At 39.4% G+C, this 17,628-nt stretch overlaps 1 protein-coding gene across 1 annotated transcript in view; it reads right to left on the minus strand.

Moving 5' to 3' along the window:
* The window catches only part of ENPP3 (ectonucleotide pyrophosphatase/phosphodiesterase 3), a 94,958-nt gene that overhangs the window by 28,400 nt on the left and 48,930 nt on the right, over window positions 1-17,628 (minus strand). The window contains exons 13-16 of the mRNA XM_017533239.2: window positions 16,678-16,806; window positions 16,266-16,297; window positions 8,643-8,770; window positions 468-534 (exon numbers count right to left, since the gene is read on the minus strand). Coding sequence (XP_017388728.1) covers window positions 468-534; window positions 8,643-8,770; window positions 16,266-16,297; window positions 16,678-16,806 — 356 coding nt within the window. The remainder of the gene's footprint in view (window positions 1-467; window positions 535-8,642; window positions 8,771-16,265; window positions 16,298-16,677; window positions 16,807-17,628) is intronic.

Here is a 17,628-nt window from a genome sequence, read left to right on the forward strand (position 1 = left end):
GCAACCTCCGCCTCCTGGGTTCAGGCAATTCTCCTGCCTCAGCCTCCTTAGTAGCTGGGACTACAGGCACGCACCACCATGCCCAGCTAATTTTTTGTAGTTTTTAGCAGAGACGGGGTTTCACCATGTTGACTAGGATGGTCTTGATCTCTTGACCTCGTGATGCACCCGCCTCGGCCTCCCAAAGTGCTGGGATTACAGGCTTGAGCCACCGCACCCGGCCGAGGGCAGGATCTTAATCTGCTTTGTTCATAGATGTATTCAAGAGTCTTGAACATAGCCTATAATAAAATAGGTGTGCAATACATATCTTTTTTTAAAAAAGTAATAACTACGCTTAACACCTGAGTAATGAAATAATCTGTAGGACAAACTCCCATGACAGATGTTTATCTATGTAACAAACCTGCACATTCTGCACATGCACCCCTGAACTTAAAAGCTAAAAAAAAAAAGCAGCAAGTTACCTCCATGCTCTTAAACTCATTGTTATAACCATGGTTGCCTCCTCCACAATATGTGCTTGATTTACTCCTATAAAGAAAAAATACTATTACACATTGATCAATATATTGATATGAGACCATATTGTAAGCTTTAATGAATTTCATATAGTTTCTGCCTTTATATAAGTAAATTTTTCTATCTACAACAGCATAAACATATTTATTTTCATGCTCAAATTCATAACCACAATGGAAGAAACAGAAGGGTAGGAGAGAAGAAAGGAAAATTCCAGGATCTATAAATAGAATTTAAAACTTTCTGCCTGTTAGATACCAACTAAAGACTAATAATAAAGGTACAGTTTTTTGTTGTTTTTTTTTAAGACAAGGCCTCGCTCTGTTGCCCGGCTGGAGTGCAGTGGCATGATCTCAGCTCACTGCAACCTCCGCCTCCCGGTTTCCAGCGATTCATTCTCCTGCCTCAGCCTCCCAAGTAGCTAGGACTATAGGCGTGCACCACCACACCAAGCTAATTTTTTTTTTTTTTTTTTTTTTTTTTTTGTATTTTTAGTAGAGACAGGGTTTCACCGCGTTAGCTAGGCTGGTCTTGATCTCCTGACCTCATGATCTGCCCGCCTTGGCCTCCCAAAGTGCTGGGATTATAGGCATGAGCCACTGTGCCTGGCCAGCACAGATTTTTTAAAAAATGAATTTGTCTTCAAAGTCATGTGTGTACCTTTACCCATCAATGACTACATGCTGAAGAATAATTTGGTTAACATGTTATTTTAGCATTTAAATGCTTTAGAAATAAATCTTTACAACTGGGGAAAAATATCAATTTCTGTTTACCAGTGAAGATGTCTAGGAAAATAATATGAAAGCATGTATAAAGAATAGGCAGGGCAAGTTCATTATAACCCAGTCATGTGTTGCTTAAGGCAGGAATATGTTCTGAGAAATGCGTTCTTACGCAAGTTCATCCTTGTGGGAACATCACAGAGTGCACTTGCACAAACCTGGATGGTGCAGCCGACTACACACCTGGGCTGTGTGAGCTAGCCTATGGCTCCTGGCTACAAACCTGTACAGCATATTACTGTACTGAATGCTGTAGGCAGTTGTGACATAATGGTAAGTAGCTGTGTATCTAACCACATATAAACATAGAAAAGTTACAGTAGAAATATATTAAAATCTTATGGGACCACCATCGCATAAGCAGTTTGTTGTTGACCAAAATGTTGTTATACAACACGTAACCGTACTTGGTAAAAAGAAGCTAGTATATTCTGTAAATTCAGAGATTATTATTATTATATTATTATTATCTTTACCTTTTGCAATTTTCTTCCATAGGCTGATGTTTTATTATTTGAATAACTTTTCAAATTTAATTAATTTGTTTTTGCCTACATTTTAATACTTTTTTAAATTGAGCAGTGTTAACAATTTTATAAGTAGCTGGTTTTCATATTTGGAAAATAGCGATAAATGAATGTAGATCTTTTAAAGCAACAATGTTATACTGGGTCAAATTTGTTATCTGAAGGGAACAAAGGACTCCCATTTCCCAAGGCTGGCCCTAAAAGGTTTCTCTCATGTCTTCCCCACCCCGACCTCTCACCCCAGGGACAAATACAGACACACACACACACACACACACACACACACACACACACACACAGGGTTTCTGTTTGTTTTTAGATTGACAGCTCAACTAAGAACAGGGAAGTAATTTAGTGTATTTAAAATATCAACATTAAAAAAAAAACATAACTGACTCTAATTCAGTTTAAATAGAAAACAAAAATCACAAATTAAAAAATAAATCGCAACTCTGACCAGTCCATACTCACTCAACTCTACCCAGTAGAGGGAAGAAAGAAGAGGCAAGGTAAGTACCCGGAATGGGGAAAGCAAGACAAGCCTGCTTCGTAAAGATGTGAAATTTGATACCCTAAGGATGTCACGTCATGTTCTTATCTTAGTTAATTCCAATAAAATTGCTGGCATAGGGTAAAACTATGCCAACAATAGGTTTTATATATTTATTTATTTTTGAGACAGAGTCTCGCTCTGTCACCCAGGCTGGAGTGCAGTGGTGTTAGCTCACTGCAACTTCCACCTCCTGGGTTCAAGTGGTTCTCCTGCCTCAGCCTCCCGAGTGGCTGGGACCCTACATCCAGCTAATTTTTTTGTGTTTTTAGCAGAGACGGGGTTTCGCCATGTTGGCCAGGCTGGTCTGGAATTCCTGACCTCAAGTGATTCACCAACCTCAGCCTCCCAAACTGCTGGAATTACAAGTGTGAGCCACCACGCCCAGCCCCAACAATAGGTTTTAATAAGTGTTTTTATTCTCAGCTGGGCATGTAATCCCAGCACTCTCAGCTCACACCTGTAATCCCAGCACTTTGGGAATCCAAGGCGGGTGGATTGCTGGAGCCTAGGAGCTTGAGACCAACCTCCATTGCATAGCAAGACTCCACCTTTATTTTTTTTATTATAAATAAATAATGCTTTTTTAACATTTATAAATAAATAAATGTTTTTATTCTTACTGCATAGATATTTGGTTACCCAATATTACTGGAATTATTTAGTAGGAGTTTTAAATTCTGTGTGGAAAGCTAGAACTTTCATTAATGAAAGAAACAAAAAGGTTTTCTGAACTAAGTTTTTTGGTAAATTTTCTAATGTTCATCCTATGGTTATTTTTCTATTTTCAGAAACATCTGTTTTTTTAAAAAATATTTCCATCTCCTAATCCAGCTCAATTTAAAAACTATAGTAAATGTTGCAAAATTTCATTCAGAAACAAAGATTAAAATATTGTTTGAAAAGCTCTATTTTCTATTTATTTCCAAGTAAAAACTGGAAATTTGCTGTCTACCCGTTCATGTTCATGTTTATGTCTTCCGATCATTAAGGTGGCTCTGGAAGTTACATATGGAACAATAGTAGCTGGCACTTGGAAAATGAGTTGATTTTATCTGTCATAATTTTGCTCAACTTCCAAGTCCTGTATGAAATATTTTGGAACAAATTCTCCATTATCTTCCTGATGTCTAATTAACACAGTTGAAATCAAGGTGGGGTTTTCTACCGCAGCTGGGTAATGACACAGGTGGGAGATGAGCAAGGCTTCTCTCCTGATGCCAGATCAATTGCCAAGCCCCGGCTTTCCTGTGCGTGTCTCTCCTGTTTGTTCTTTCCTTTCCTCTTTTACTGCCACCATTTTTTTTTTAAGACAGAGTCTCACTGCCCATCCTGGAGGGCAATGGCGTGATCCTGGCTCACTGTAAGCTCTGCCTCCCAGGTTCAAGCGATTCTCCTGCCTCAGCCTCCTGAGGAGCTGGGATTACAGGCGCCTGCCACCACGCCTGGCTGATTTTTGTATTTTAGTAGAGATGAGGTTTCACTGTGTTGGCCAGGCTGGTCTCAAACTCCTGACCTTAGGTGATCTACTCGCCTCGACCTCCCAAAGTACTGGGATTACAGGCATGAGCCACCACACCTGGCCTGCTGCCACCATTCTAAGCTGGATCCTCATTACCTCTGACCTGAACAAGTTCCCGAATTGATCATCCTGCCTTCAGAACTTCTGAATCTTCCCTCTCAGACATACACACATAAACACACACACACACACACACACACACACACACACACACCCCTAATCTTATTTAACACTGCTGGAAATAAAAGCCCATGTTCTAATGAGAACAAATGTAGGACCGAATACGATAAAAGCAAGACTATCCCAGGAACTGTGGCTTCTCAGTGAACCATAATACCTTCCCAGTGATACACTCCATCCAGTTTCACCATCCCCATAGCTTCATAGGCTCCCCTGGGGCTGCCATCACACCCAGGAATGGGCCACTACATAGCTTTCTAACAAGCTTTCCTGTTTCACACTAGACTAGGGGTCCCCAACCTGTGGGCCATGGACCTGTACCTGCCTGTGGCCTGTAAGTAACCAGGCCCACACAGCAGGGGGTAAGTGGTAGGCCAGTGAGCATTACCACCTGAGCTCCATCTCCTGTGAGATCAGCAGTGGCATTAGATTCTCACAGCAGCAGGAACACTATTGTGAACTACAAATGCATGGAATATAAGTTGTATGCTCCTTCTGAGAATCTAATGCCTGATGATCTGTCACCATCTCCCACAGCCCCCAGATAGGATTGTCTAGTTGCGGGAAAACAAGCTCAGGGCTCCCACTGATTCTATAGTACGGCAAGTGGTATAATTATTTCATTATATATTACAAAGTAATAATAACAGAAATAAAGTGCACAATAAATGTCACGTGCTTGAATCATTCTGAAACCATCCCTCCATTCCACCCCATCCCTGGAAAAACTGTCTTCCACGAAACCAGTCCCTGGTGTCAAAAGGATTGGGGACCACTACACTAGACCATCCTAGTTCATGTAGCACCTCAAAGGAACTCTCCAGAAGCAAATACCATTATATTCATCTCAAGCCACCTATATCTATCAACGGCCTACTTTCTTCGAGATCAAAGTCACGCTCCTTAGTCATTTCAGATAAGGTCCTTCATACACATGAAGGCTTCATGCACTCGGTGCTCCAGAAATACAAAACTACTTGCAACTGCTGAAAGCTAGTTCTTCCATCTGGAAATCTACCTCCTTCTCCTTACCCTTCGTTTCTCTAGAGCTGCTGCTCGCTTTAAAAAGGTGCTCAGGCTGGGCGCGGTGGCTGATGTCGGTAATCTCAGAACTTTGGGAAGCCAAAGTGGGTGGATCACAAGATCAAGAGATCGAGACCATCATAGCCAACACGGTGAAACCCCATCTCTACTAAAAATACAAAAATTAGCTGGGTATGGTGGCGCGGGCCTGTAATCCCAGCTACTCGGGAGGCTGAGGCAGGAGAATCACTTGAACCCGGGGGACAGAGATTGCGGTGAGTCAAGAATGTACCACTTGCACTCCAGCCTGGCGACAGAGCAAGACTCCATCTCAAAAACAAAAAAACGAAACAAAAAACCAGAAGGTGCCTTTTGGCAGTGTTCAAGCCTTGGCAAGCAGATGGTACTCTTGGAAAAAACAAAAACAAAAACAGGTCCCCTTCCTCCTGCCATTGCAGCCCCATTAAGGCTTGGTGAGCTAAGCAAAGATTCACTCTCCATTCCCACTCACCTTGTTGGCAGGATGCCACTGTTCAACAGGCAGACTGCACAGCACAGACCTGGCGATATGTATGGCAATATGAATCCTATCCCATCATGAGTCTTCCAAACCCCGATCAGCAACCACCCCTACCAGGAAGCATTGTTTGATGCTACTTGACATTTGCACCTGGGTCTGTAATTTTTGCTTCCTTGAGTCTTGTACTTGGTTCTAGTGTAGTACTTATCCCACCTGATTATCGCTGTTATCTTCCTACCTGGACAAAATCCTTTGGTCGGGTACTTTGTTGGTTATCTCTAGTTCTTAAAAAGGTGCCTGAAATGTATTTGTTGGTTGCTATTCCAAAATAAAAAGCTAAAATTCACATTCTTTTGAGAAAGCACTTTAGAGGGGCGGGGCTGGGACAAAAGAAAAAAAAAAAGCACTTTAGTAAGACTTCTACTATATCAAAACATTAGGCTTCCCCAAATTAGTAAAATCTAACACATTTTAGGCAAAATAAAGATGAAGATAATGATGAAAATAGATTATACAAACTGTTGAAGTTTGTTATAATTGTGCAAAGGGGATCTAGGCTTGTTATCAAATAATACACATTATTACTAAAGATGATGTATTTTCACTAGAAAATAAGTAGCTAGAGGCTTGTGTTTTCAGAGTTGGAGAGAGAGTGAACCCAGGATTTTATCAGATTAGATTCTTCACTTGCTCTCATGTTTAGGCTGTATTCAAAATTTCCTTTGATGTAAGTTAGTTTACTTTGTATGTTACTGGAAAGAAGATAATAAAACTAGGCCAATCTTGTGTTACAGATGAGGAAAATGAGACTCTAAGATATTAATTTTTCCAAGTTCCTACAACCTAGCTAGGTGGGGAGCTCAGCCTTGAACTCTTGGGCTACAGCTCTTTTAACATTTCAGTGCTGGGTTTTAAAAGAACAAACAGCTCATCATTTGAGATTGGGTATTAATGCATGATACCCAGAGGTATTTGGGTGGCCGAACTCTAACTTTATAGCCCTTTCTCATTCCGTACCAGTGACCTAACTTCTTTGGTCTCAGACTCTAAACAGTAAATACTTGGAGAACATATCCCCATTTAAATATATATTTGTTTATATATTACATACCTAAATTACTAAAAATTGTACCTACTTCCTATTAGTAGAGCTTAATTTGCTTCACATATTTAAGGAAAATACTTTCTAGAAAATGTCCTGAGCCACAGCACAGCTGCCCATCTATACAAAGAGCCCTTTGTATAGATAAACTTTGATCCCAAAGAGAGGAGTCAGTGCCATCTAGTGAACTAGTGTGAAACTGCACTCTCCAGACGAGCAGGTGTTTCCAGGTAGTTTTGTAGAATAGGCTTAGCCAAATCCCCAGTTCCTCATCCCTTGAGGAAAATTGAGGAGGCTAATTCCCTTCTCCCTTGTCCCTTGTCTTTTTTCATCTTTTCCTTTTCCTTTTCCTCTTTCCTTTCCTTCCCCTCCCCTCCCCATCCCCTCCCCTCTCCTCTCCTCTCCTCCCCTCCCCTCTCCTTCCCTTCACTTCTCTTCCTTTCATTTCCTTTCTTTTCCTTTCCTTTCTTTCTTTCCTTCCTTTTTTTTTTTTTTTTGATGGAATCGTGATCTGTCGCCCAGGCAGGAGTGCAGTGGTACAATCTCGGCTCACTTGTAACCTCCGCCTCCCAGGTTCAAACAATTCTCCTGCCTCAGCCTCCTGAGTAGCTGAGATTACAGGCACCCACCACCATGCCCAGCTAATTTTTGTATTTTTAGTAGAGATGTTTCGCTATGTTGTCTAGGCTGCTCTCGAACCCTGGCCTCAAGTGATCTGCCTGCATCAGCCTCCCAAAGTGTCATCTCCTTTTTCTTGACAAACATATCTCTTAGCTACTGTATTGTTATTGTCATTCTATCCCCTTGACATTGCATTTATACATATTAAATAGGCCAGAAAATGCCATAAAGTCCAGATACTTTTTGTATCTACTTAGGCATGAGAAAAAAAAATGCTGGTATGAAATACACAAATAGGAATGATCAGTTTAGCTATTGCAAAGTGTATATTTATTTGTTTGCTGGCTTATTTCCAGTTTTCTCCACTGTAGTACATGCCCCATGAGAGCAGGAATCAGGTCTGTATCTCAAATGCCTAGAATGGAGCCTGGTGCATACCTGGCAAGCATACAATAAAATGTTGTTGAATCAATGATTTAATTGGTTATTTAAGATGGAGTGAGTCATAATGGTTTTTGTTTTCTCTCAGCACATTTATATTTTGCAAATGGTCAATAATCAACATAAACTACAAAGAGATAGAAATAAGAAATAAATGTTACAACAAATTCATTGGCTTGGTCTTACAGCCGTATATGTGCTCTTTTATAAAAGCCACAAAGATGACAAAGGTCTTAAAGAGTTTGGGAGGCCAAGGGGGGCAGATCACCTCAGGCTGGAAGTTCAAGACCAGCCTGACCAACATGGAGAAAGCTCATCTCTACTAAAAACACAAAAAATTAGCCAGGCACAGTGGCGTATGCCTATAATCCCAGCTACTCAGCAGGCTGAGGTAAGAGAATGGCTTGAACTCAGGAGGCAGAGGTTGCAGTGAGCAGAGATCGTGTCATTGCACTCCAGCCTGGGCAACAAGAGTGAAACACTGTCTCAAAACAAGAGTTGTCTAATCAGTCACTCACTATCAGGCTGACGGACAACTGATGCCATCTGTCTGCTGCCTTCATGTACAGCACAGTGGGGATAGGAAGGCACTGGCACTTACAGTCTCCCAACATAGTCTTTGCCCTACTCCTCATTCTCATCTATATTGTGAAGATAAGGATGTTAACATCAGCAATCTAATAACAATAACTTTAAATGCAGAACTGCTAAATAGCATGCAAAAGGTCAAGAAATTGTCAATGCTCAAGAAAATTCACAGTGATGATAATAGCAGGGTAAGGTTAAGTAGACTTATAATGACAGTTGGTTGTTTAAAGCATTATGAGATAAGTAAACAGATACACGAACCTCACAGCCAGCCACTGTCGATCCACAAAGAGATGAACTTTGTCTATTCTGACATTTTTGGCATAGTGTAGTCGCTTTGGTAAATCAGGAGTCAAATAGGGTTTGAAATGCTGATCGGGTTTTCGGCACTGAAAAATGAGTAATTATTTACTTGTGATACATAAGATATGCAAATTAATTTTAAAATTTCATCTTCTGAGTCAATTTATGAAGCACCTTTTAAAAGTAAAGGGATTTAAGCTTGGCTAATATAATAGGAATATTAAACCTATTATCAATGTGGTCAGGTTCCCTAGTTATTACTTTTATCATTGAAAGGATAATCAAGTTATAATTAAAAATTCTGATTTAAATTGTGAGTTAACGTTTTCAGTTTTTATTCTTGGAGATATATATACATATATATATATATAACCACAATAAATTATTCTCTTTTTTTAACAGAAAATGGGCAGACATCTAGATTTAGAATGACAAGAACTTGTGAGTCTACATTACATATAAAAATATATACCTTATTAGTAAATATGAGTTAAAAAATTAAAAATTAGTTTAATTGCATCAAAAAGTCCTTTCCAACAGACTCAATTTATCTTTTAAATTACCTACATTTGCTTAGTTTTCCAATCAAGTCAATGGCTTTTGAAACCTATTATAGTCTCCCTATTTGTGAAAAATCCGCGGATTCCTTACAAATTGGAGTAAAATTTTGTTTCTTTAATAATTATGACTGTAACTATATGGCACATTTTAAAACTATAGAAATGCAGATCACATTGGTATCTAGTTGTGTAAAAAAAATGAGGAAATGAGAAACAGAACTACAAAGGAAGTTTCTCTCCCTCATGACCATTTTGAGAAACAAGAAAAACATAAACAAAGGAAATGAAATTTTTCCTACTTCCTCATTTTCTCATTTATTTTAAACCACAATATCTCATAAATAAAATATAGGAAATGAGAGAGCAAGGAGAGTTTGTAGAATGAAAGAGGAAAACAAAAGTATATATTGCACACATGTTTTGCCAGTTTTTTTCTTGCCTATTTTGGTATATTTTCCAGGCTTCTTATGCTTCTCCTGATTTATTTATCACCACTTCTTTCTTCAGCCAGTATTTTTGTAACTTCCAGGCAGGCACATGGTGGCAGCTGCTGAGTATGCAGCTTCCCCCAAGGTGCAAGGGACTAACTACAACTTGTCCCTGTGTGTGATCCATCACACTTTCCTGGCCTTTGTGTAGACAGAGTAAACCCAGAGAAAACTGAAGGCAAGCTGCCTACCTACGAAGAAGCACCAGTGATTCTGCCGGGCACAGTGCCTCACGCCTATAATCCCAGCACTTTGGGAGGCCAGCATGGTGAAACCCCATCTCTACTTAAAATACAAAAATTAGCTGGTTGTGGTGGCAGGTGCCTATAATCCCAGCCACTTGGGAGGTTGAGGCAGGAGAATCACTTGAACGTGGGAGGCAGAGGTTGTAGTGAGCCAAGATTGTGCCACTGTACCCCAGCCTGGGTGATAGAGTGAGACTTCGTCTCAAAAGAAAAAAAAAGTACCAGTATTCTTTGCATTTGAGAATTTGGAATGAAGCCTCCAGAGTTGAGATACAATTTTTGCCTTTTTGTTTGTTTATTTGAGAAAGATTCTTGCTCTATCACCCAGGCTGGAGTGCAGTGGCATGATCTCAGCTCACTGCAACCTCCGCCTCCCAGGTTCAAGCGATTCTCCTGCCTCTTAGCCACCAGAGTAGCTGGTATTACAGGATCTGCCACGATACCTGGCTAAATTTTTGTATTTTTAGTAGAGACAGGGTTTCACCATGTTGGCCAGGCTTGCCTTGAACTCATAACTTCAAGTGATTTGCCTGCTCCAGCCTCCCAAAGTGCTGGGATTACAGGCATGAACCACTGCATCGGGTCCAGCTTTTGACATTTTATCTCAGAAACAGTTGGTAATGATGTCTCTCATGCAGTCAGAGTGTCGTGGAACTTAAAACAGTACCACTTCATGCTTGGTTATGTCTGTCCAAAATAAGCTCAGTATAGGCCCACAGAACAGCACTGCTGGGAATACTGTGCTACCACATGAAATATTTTCCTGGGAAGGGTGGACTACGTGAAATGGTAGTCCATTTCTTTGGGGCTCTGTATCTCCGAGCCCACTCCATATCTGTGATGCCATGCAGTGGATTTCCAAAGCCCGCGGTACACAATCCCCTTGCACCACTGGGATTGTTAGAGATTTGCCCTTCCTCACCAACAGAGTTTCTGCTACAGGGATCAAGAGGTGATGAAACAAAAAGAAAACCATATGTGGATTTAGAGAGGCCACACGTTGCCAATCCTTAACCACGCATCCACTTAGTATGAACACATTGCATGTATACACTTTACCAGAAGGGGGGGCAAGAACTCTGCAGTGTTTACTCAAGATCAGCGTGCTAGAAGGTATTGAGAGAAAACAGAGTGATCATCACTCTTCTGCCCTAATGGGCATTCTACTTGAAACTTGCCGTGCGTCCCAGATTATATTAACCACTCTTTGCTCAGGGTTTATCTGCAGTCCTTCACCCTCCATCCTCATAGATTGTACTCCACAGGCATACTTTGGAGATATTTTGGACTCAGCTCCAGACTACCGCAATAAAGCAAGCTGTATCAATTGGTTTCCCAGTGCACATAAAAGTCATGTTTACACTACATTGTAATCTTTTAAGTGTGCAACAGCATTATGTCTAAAAAGTACATACCTGAATTTAAAAATACTTAATTGCTAACAATGCCAGTGATCCTCTGAGCCTTCAGTGAGTTGTCATCTTTTTGCTGGTAGAAGATCTTGCTTCAGTGTTGGAGGCTGCTGACTCATCAAAATGGTGGTTGCTCAAGGCTGGGGTGGCTGTGGGAATTTCTTAAAATGACACAACAATGAAGTTCTCTGCATCAGTGGACTCCGCCTTTGACAAAGTATTCCTCTATGGCATGCGAAAACCGTTTTACAGTATTTTACCCACGGTAGAACTTCCTTCAAATTAGAGTCAATCCTCTCAAAGCTACTGCTGTACCCACTGCGTTTATGGAATATTTTAAATCCTTTGTTGTCTTTTCAGCAGTGTTTACAGCATCTTCACGGGGTTAGATTCCATCTCAAGAAATCACCTTCTTTGCTCATCCCTAAGAAGAAACTCTTCATCTGTTCAAGTTTGATCGTGAGATTGCAGCAATTCAGTCACAGCTCCAGGCCCCATTCCTAATTCTAATTCTCTTACTATTTTTACCACAACTGCAGTTACTTCCTCTACTGAAGTCATGAATCCCTCAAAGTTATCCAGGAAGGTTGGAATCAACTTCTTCCAAACTCCTATTAATGTTGATATTTTGACCTCCCACAAATAACAAATGATTTTAATGGTATCTAGAAAGGTGAAATTATTTCTAGAAGTTTTTCAATTTATAATACTTTGCTCAGATCCATCAGAGGAATAATTATTTATGACAGCGATAGTCTTATGAAATGGATTTCTTACAGAATAAGACTTGAGAGTTAGAATCGCTCCGTGATCCATGGCCCGCAGAATAGATTCTGTGTTAACAGACATGAAAACATCCATCTCCTTGAACATCTCCATCACAGCTCTTGGGTGACCAGGTACATTCTGAATAAGCAGCAATCTTTTGAAAGGAATCTTTTTTTCTGAGCAGAACATCTCAACAGTGAGTTTAAAATACTCAATAAACCACGCTGTAAACAGATGAGCTGTCAGCCAGGCTTTGTTGTTCCATTTACAGAGCACAGATAGAGTCGATTTAGCATAATTCCTAAGGGCCCTAGGATTTTCAGAATGGTATACGACCATTGGCTTCAACTTCAAGTCATCACCTGCATTAGCCCTAATAAAAGAGTCTGCCTGTCCTTTGAAAGTTTTGAAGCCAATCACTGACTTCTCTTCACTAGCTAGGAAAATCCTAGATGGCATCTTCTTCCAATGGAAGGCTGTTTCCTCTACAATTGAAAATATGTTGTTTAGTGTGGCCATTTTCGTCAATGATCTTAGCTAGATATTCTGGATAACTTTCTGCAGCTTCTATGTCATCACAAACACTTGCTGCTTCACATTGCACTTTTATGTTATGGAGAAGACTTCTTTTTTTTAAGACAGTGTCTTGCTTATTTGCTCAGTTTGGAGTGCAGTGTCGCGATCTCAGCTCACTGCAACATCTGCCTTCCGGATTCAAGCAATTCTCCTGACTCAGCCTCCCAAGTAGCTGGAATTACAGGCACCCATCACCATATCCAGCTAATTTTTTTTTTTTTTTGTATTTTTAGTAGAGACAGGATTTCACCATGTTTGCCAGGATGGTCTTGAACTCCTGACCTCTAGTGATCCACCCGCCTCAGCCTCCCAAAGTGCTAGGATTACAGACGTGAGCCACTGTACCTGGCCAGAAGTCTTCTTTTTTTAAACCTCACAAGCCTCTGCTAGCTTTCAACTTTTCCTTTGCAACTTCTTCACCTGCTCAGCCTTCATAAAATTGAAGAGGGAGTTAGGGTCTAGCTCTGAATTAGCCTTTGGCTTAAAAGATTGTTGTGGCTGTTTGATCTTCTGACCAGACCACTAAACCTTTCTCCATGTCAGCAATGAGGCTGTTTTACTTTCTTATCATTTATGTGTTCACTAGAATAGCACTTCTCATTTCCTGCAAAAACTTTTCCTTTGAGTTGACAATTTGGCTAATTGGTGCAACAGGCATAGCTTTCGGTCCATCTCAACTTTCGACATGCCTTCCTCATTAAGCTTAATCATTTCTAGCTTTTGATTTAAAATGAGAAATGTGTAACTATTCCTTTTACTTTAACATTTAGAAGCCATTGTAGCGTTACTAATTGGTCTAATTTTAATATTGTATGTCTCAGGGAATAGAGAGCACAGAAGACAGGAGGGAGACAGGGAACAGCCAGTTTGTAGAGCAATCAGCATACACATAACATTTATCTGTTAAATTTGCCATCTTCTATGGTTAGGGCTCATGGTGCCCCAAAACAATTACAATAGTAACATCAAAGATAACTAATCACAGATCACCAGAGCATATATAATAATAATGAAAATTTTGAAATATTGTGAGAATTAACAAGAGGTGACACAGAGACACGATGCAGGCACATGCCGTTGAAAAAAATGGCTCTAGATAGACGTGCTCAATGCAGAGTTGCCACAAAACCTTCAATTTGTAAAAAATGCAACATCTGCAAAGCACAATGCAGTGAAGCACAATAAACCAAGGTAAGCCTATAACTGCATACCTCCTGTACTCAAATAGTTACAGTCGTATTGCAAATAATAGTGAACTCATTAATTACATGTAATAGATATATATTTATGAATATATGTTAAATATCTAACTATAAAAACTATGCCACTGAGATTTTGTTTGCATTTTTCTGAGAATTAATGAAGCTGAGTGTTTTTTCACGTTTGCTGGCCACTTATATGCCTTCTTTTGAGAAGCATCTGTTCATGTCTTTTGCCCACTTTTTAATGTGGTTATTTGTTTTTTGCTTGTTGATTTGTTTTAATTTCCTGTAGATTCTGGATATTAGGCCTTTGTTGGATGTGTAGTTTGTGACTATCTTCTCCCATTCTATAGGCTCTCTGTTGGCTCTGTTGATAGTTTCTTTGGCTATGCAGAAGCTCTTACTTTAATTAGGTCTCACCTGTCTATTTTTTGTTTTGTTGCAATTGCTTTTAGAGACTTAGCCGAAAATTATTTGCCAAGGCCCATGTTAAGAAGAATATTTCCTACATTGCCTTCAAGGATTTTTATAGTTTGAGGTCTTACATTTAAATCTTTAATCCATTTTGAGTTAATTTTTGTATATGGCAAAAAGTAGGAGTCCAGTCTCAATCTTCATGTGTCTGGGTAGTTGTCCCATCACCATTTATTAAATAGGGAGTCCTTTCCCAATTGCTTGTTTTTGTCAGCAAATTGAAACCACGATGAGATACCATCTCACACTAGTCAGAATGGCCACCACTAAAAGTGAAAGCATAATAGATGCTGGTGAGGCTGGAGAGAAAAGGAACACTTATATACTGTTGGTGGAAGTGTAAATTAGTCCAGCCACTGTGGAAAGCAGTCTAGAGATTTCTCAAAGATACCCAGCAATCCCACTACTGGGCAAATACCCCACCCGCCCCCCTCCCCATAAAATAAACCATTCTACCAAAAAGACACATACACTCATGTTTATTGCTGCACTATTCACAGTAGAAAAGACATGGAATCAACCCAGGTGCTCAACAATGGTAGCTTGGATAAAGAAAATGTGGTACATATACATCATGGAATACTATGCAGCCATAAAAAAAGAAAGAAATCATGTCCTTTGCAGCACCATGAATGGAGCTGAAGGTCATAAATCCTAAGCAAATTAATGCAGGAACAAAAAACCAAATACTGCATGTTATCACTTATAAGTAGGAGCTAAACATTGAACACACATGAACATAAGTACAGGACAATATACTCTGTGGACTACTAGAGGGCAGAGGGGTTGGGTAGTTTAAAAAACTACTTATTGAATACAATGCTCACTATCAAGATGATGGGATCCATATTCCAAACCTCAGATTCACACAATATACCCATGTAACAAATCTGTACATATACCCTCTGTATCTAAAATGAAAGTTGATTTAAAAAAAAAAAGTTAATAAAAACAAACATGTGCTGCGTGTGGTGGCTCACGCCTGTAATCCCAGCACTTTGGGAAGCCGAGGTGAGTGGATCAGGAAGTCAAGAGATTGTGACTATCCTGGCCAACACAGTGAAACCCTGTCTCTACTAAAAACACAACAGTTAGCTGGGCATGATGGCACATGCCAGTAGTTCCAGCTACTCAGGAGGCTGAGGCAGGAGAATGGCTTGAACCCAGGAGGAAGGTGTTGCAGTGAGCTGAGCTCTTACCGCTCCACTCCAGCCTGGTGACAGAGTGAGACTCCTTCTCAAAAAACAAACAAACAAAACAAAACAAAAACCCAGCAAACATTGTAAAGGTAAAATAAATAAAAATAAATAAAACTATTATAGAAGACCATTCCAGGTCTTTCCAGGAGTAGTGAATTACACTTTCAAAAATATTGCTTTAAGATATCTAGAAGTTTCTCTACTCATTCACTTACAGTTTGGGACATGGGAACCAATCAAAAGCAGTTGCAATTATACTTAGGGGGTAAAGAGATTATCTTTTTGACTTGTAAAAAAAAGATCTGTAAGAGGTGTAATTCACTATCCTCTTATATTAGCCACACAAAAAACGAGAAGATGATGCCACCTGAAGCTCGTTAAGGCAACCCTTTTGAATGGGACATCAGCCCTTTCAATATACACCAGGATTTAGTGCTTCTGTTACTGCAAACTAATTTCTGTGGATGTGTCAGCTCCAAAATGAAAGCAACTAAGATAAAAGCAGCTAATATTCATATAAAATAATGTTGATGGAAGGTTTAAAAAATAAATTCCAAGTAGCTTAGACTTAGAAAAGTAGAATATGAATTTCTCAAAACCCAGATTAAGGTCATTGCATTAACTTAAATATATGTATTAAGAATATTGTATACTTACACTGAGGTTTCTAACAATTTCTTCAGAATTAACTGTTTCAAAAGAAAAAGAAATAAATGACATTACAATTGATACTGAACAATTACAAAGAATGTGAACTACTCAGGCGAACTTCACACATTCATTTATTAATAACTATGATCTGATATAATGAGATTAAAAATTATTTCAAGTAAAGAATTATTTTAGCATTTAGAACAGAGTAGGATATACTTCAACCTAACAATATTAGATGTTACCATAGACCTTATAGACTATACTTAAGCATGGGAATTTCCCACTTATTTCCGTGTGGTCTTCTCAAGGAGCCAGCAGAGGGTCTGACAAGCCCAACATCCTCTCAGAATTAGGGGACTATGGTTATTCATTTTCAGTTTTACCCTTTTTTTCGTATAGGTGTCTTCATACTTACAACTAAAAAAGTCATGAGGTATATTACGAGCTCGGATGCGGGGGGCAGGCCCTTCGTACATGTAGAAGTTTATTCTGGGAAAATAATCAGTCATGTATTCCATCTGGCTACAATAAGTTTGGTCCATTCCTGAATCAAAAAATAATCATAATAATCCGCTGAACATGTATAAATGGCAACGATTGATTTCTGTCATGTCAAATGGAAGTCATTTTATGTTACAGATCTCAAACCAAGTTTCATTGAGAATTTATGCAATTCACCCTGTTACTTTACTCTGGCAGAAAATTGTGGCAGTGGAAAGGGTCATATTTGAGGGAAGAACAGATGGGAATTGTAAACAGATCATTTATTCAATGTATAATAGATTAATGGAAGTAATTTCAAGAAGAAAATCCTCAGTAGGAGGCTAATTAAATCTTTTAAATATCTGATTTGTATGTAAGAAAACAATACATTTTTAAATCTAAAAAGCAACATGGGCTTTTATAGGACAATACACTAAGAGAATAAAGATTCAAAAATAATTACATTTAAAAGTACATTATTCAGGCTGTGCTCTGTGGCACACACCTGTAATCCTAACCCTTTGGGAGCCAAGGTGGGCAGATCACTTGAGGTCAGGAGATTGAGACCAGCTTGGCCAACATGGTGAGCCCCGTCTCTACCAAAAAATAAAAAAATTAGCCAGGTGTGGTGGTGTGCACCTGTAGTCTCAGCTTCTCAGGAGGCTTAGGCACAAGAATCATTTGAACTTTGAAGGTGGAGATTGTAGTGAGCCAAGATCATGCCACTGCACTCCAGCTTAAGTGACAGAGCAAGACTCCATCTCAAAAAAAAAGTACAAAGTAATTTAGATTTATATAAGGAGTATATGCTATAAAAAGATTTGGTAGTTAATCTTTTTTATTTGGAAATTCTTCAGACTGCATATAAATTTTTTTTTTTTTT

Source organism: Cebus imitator, unplaced genomic scaffold, assembly GCF_001604975.1.
Source record: "Cebus imitator isolate Cc_AM_T3 unplaced genomic scaffold, Cebus_imitator-1.0 Scaffold81, whole genome shotgun sequence".
In the NCBI taxonomy this organism is placed as follows: Eukaryota; Metazoa; Chordata; class Mammalia; order Primates; family Cebidae; genus Cebus; species Cebus imitator.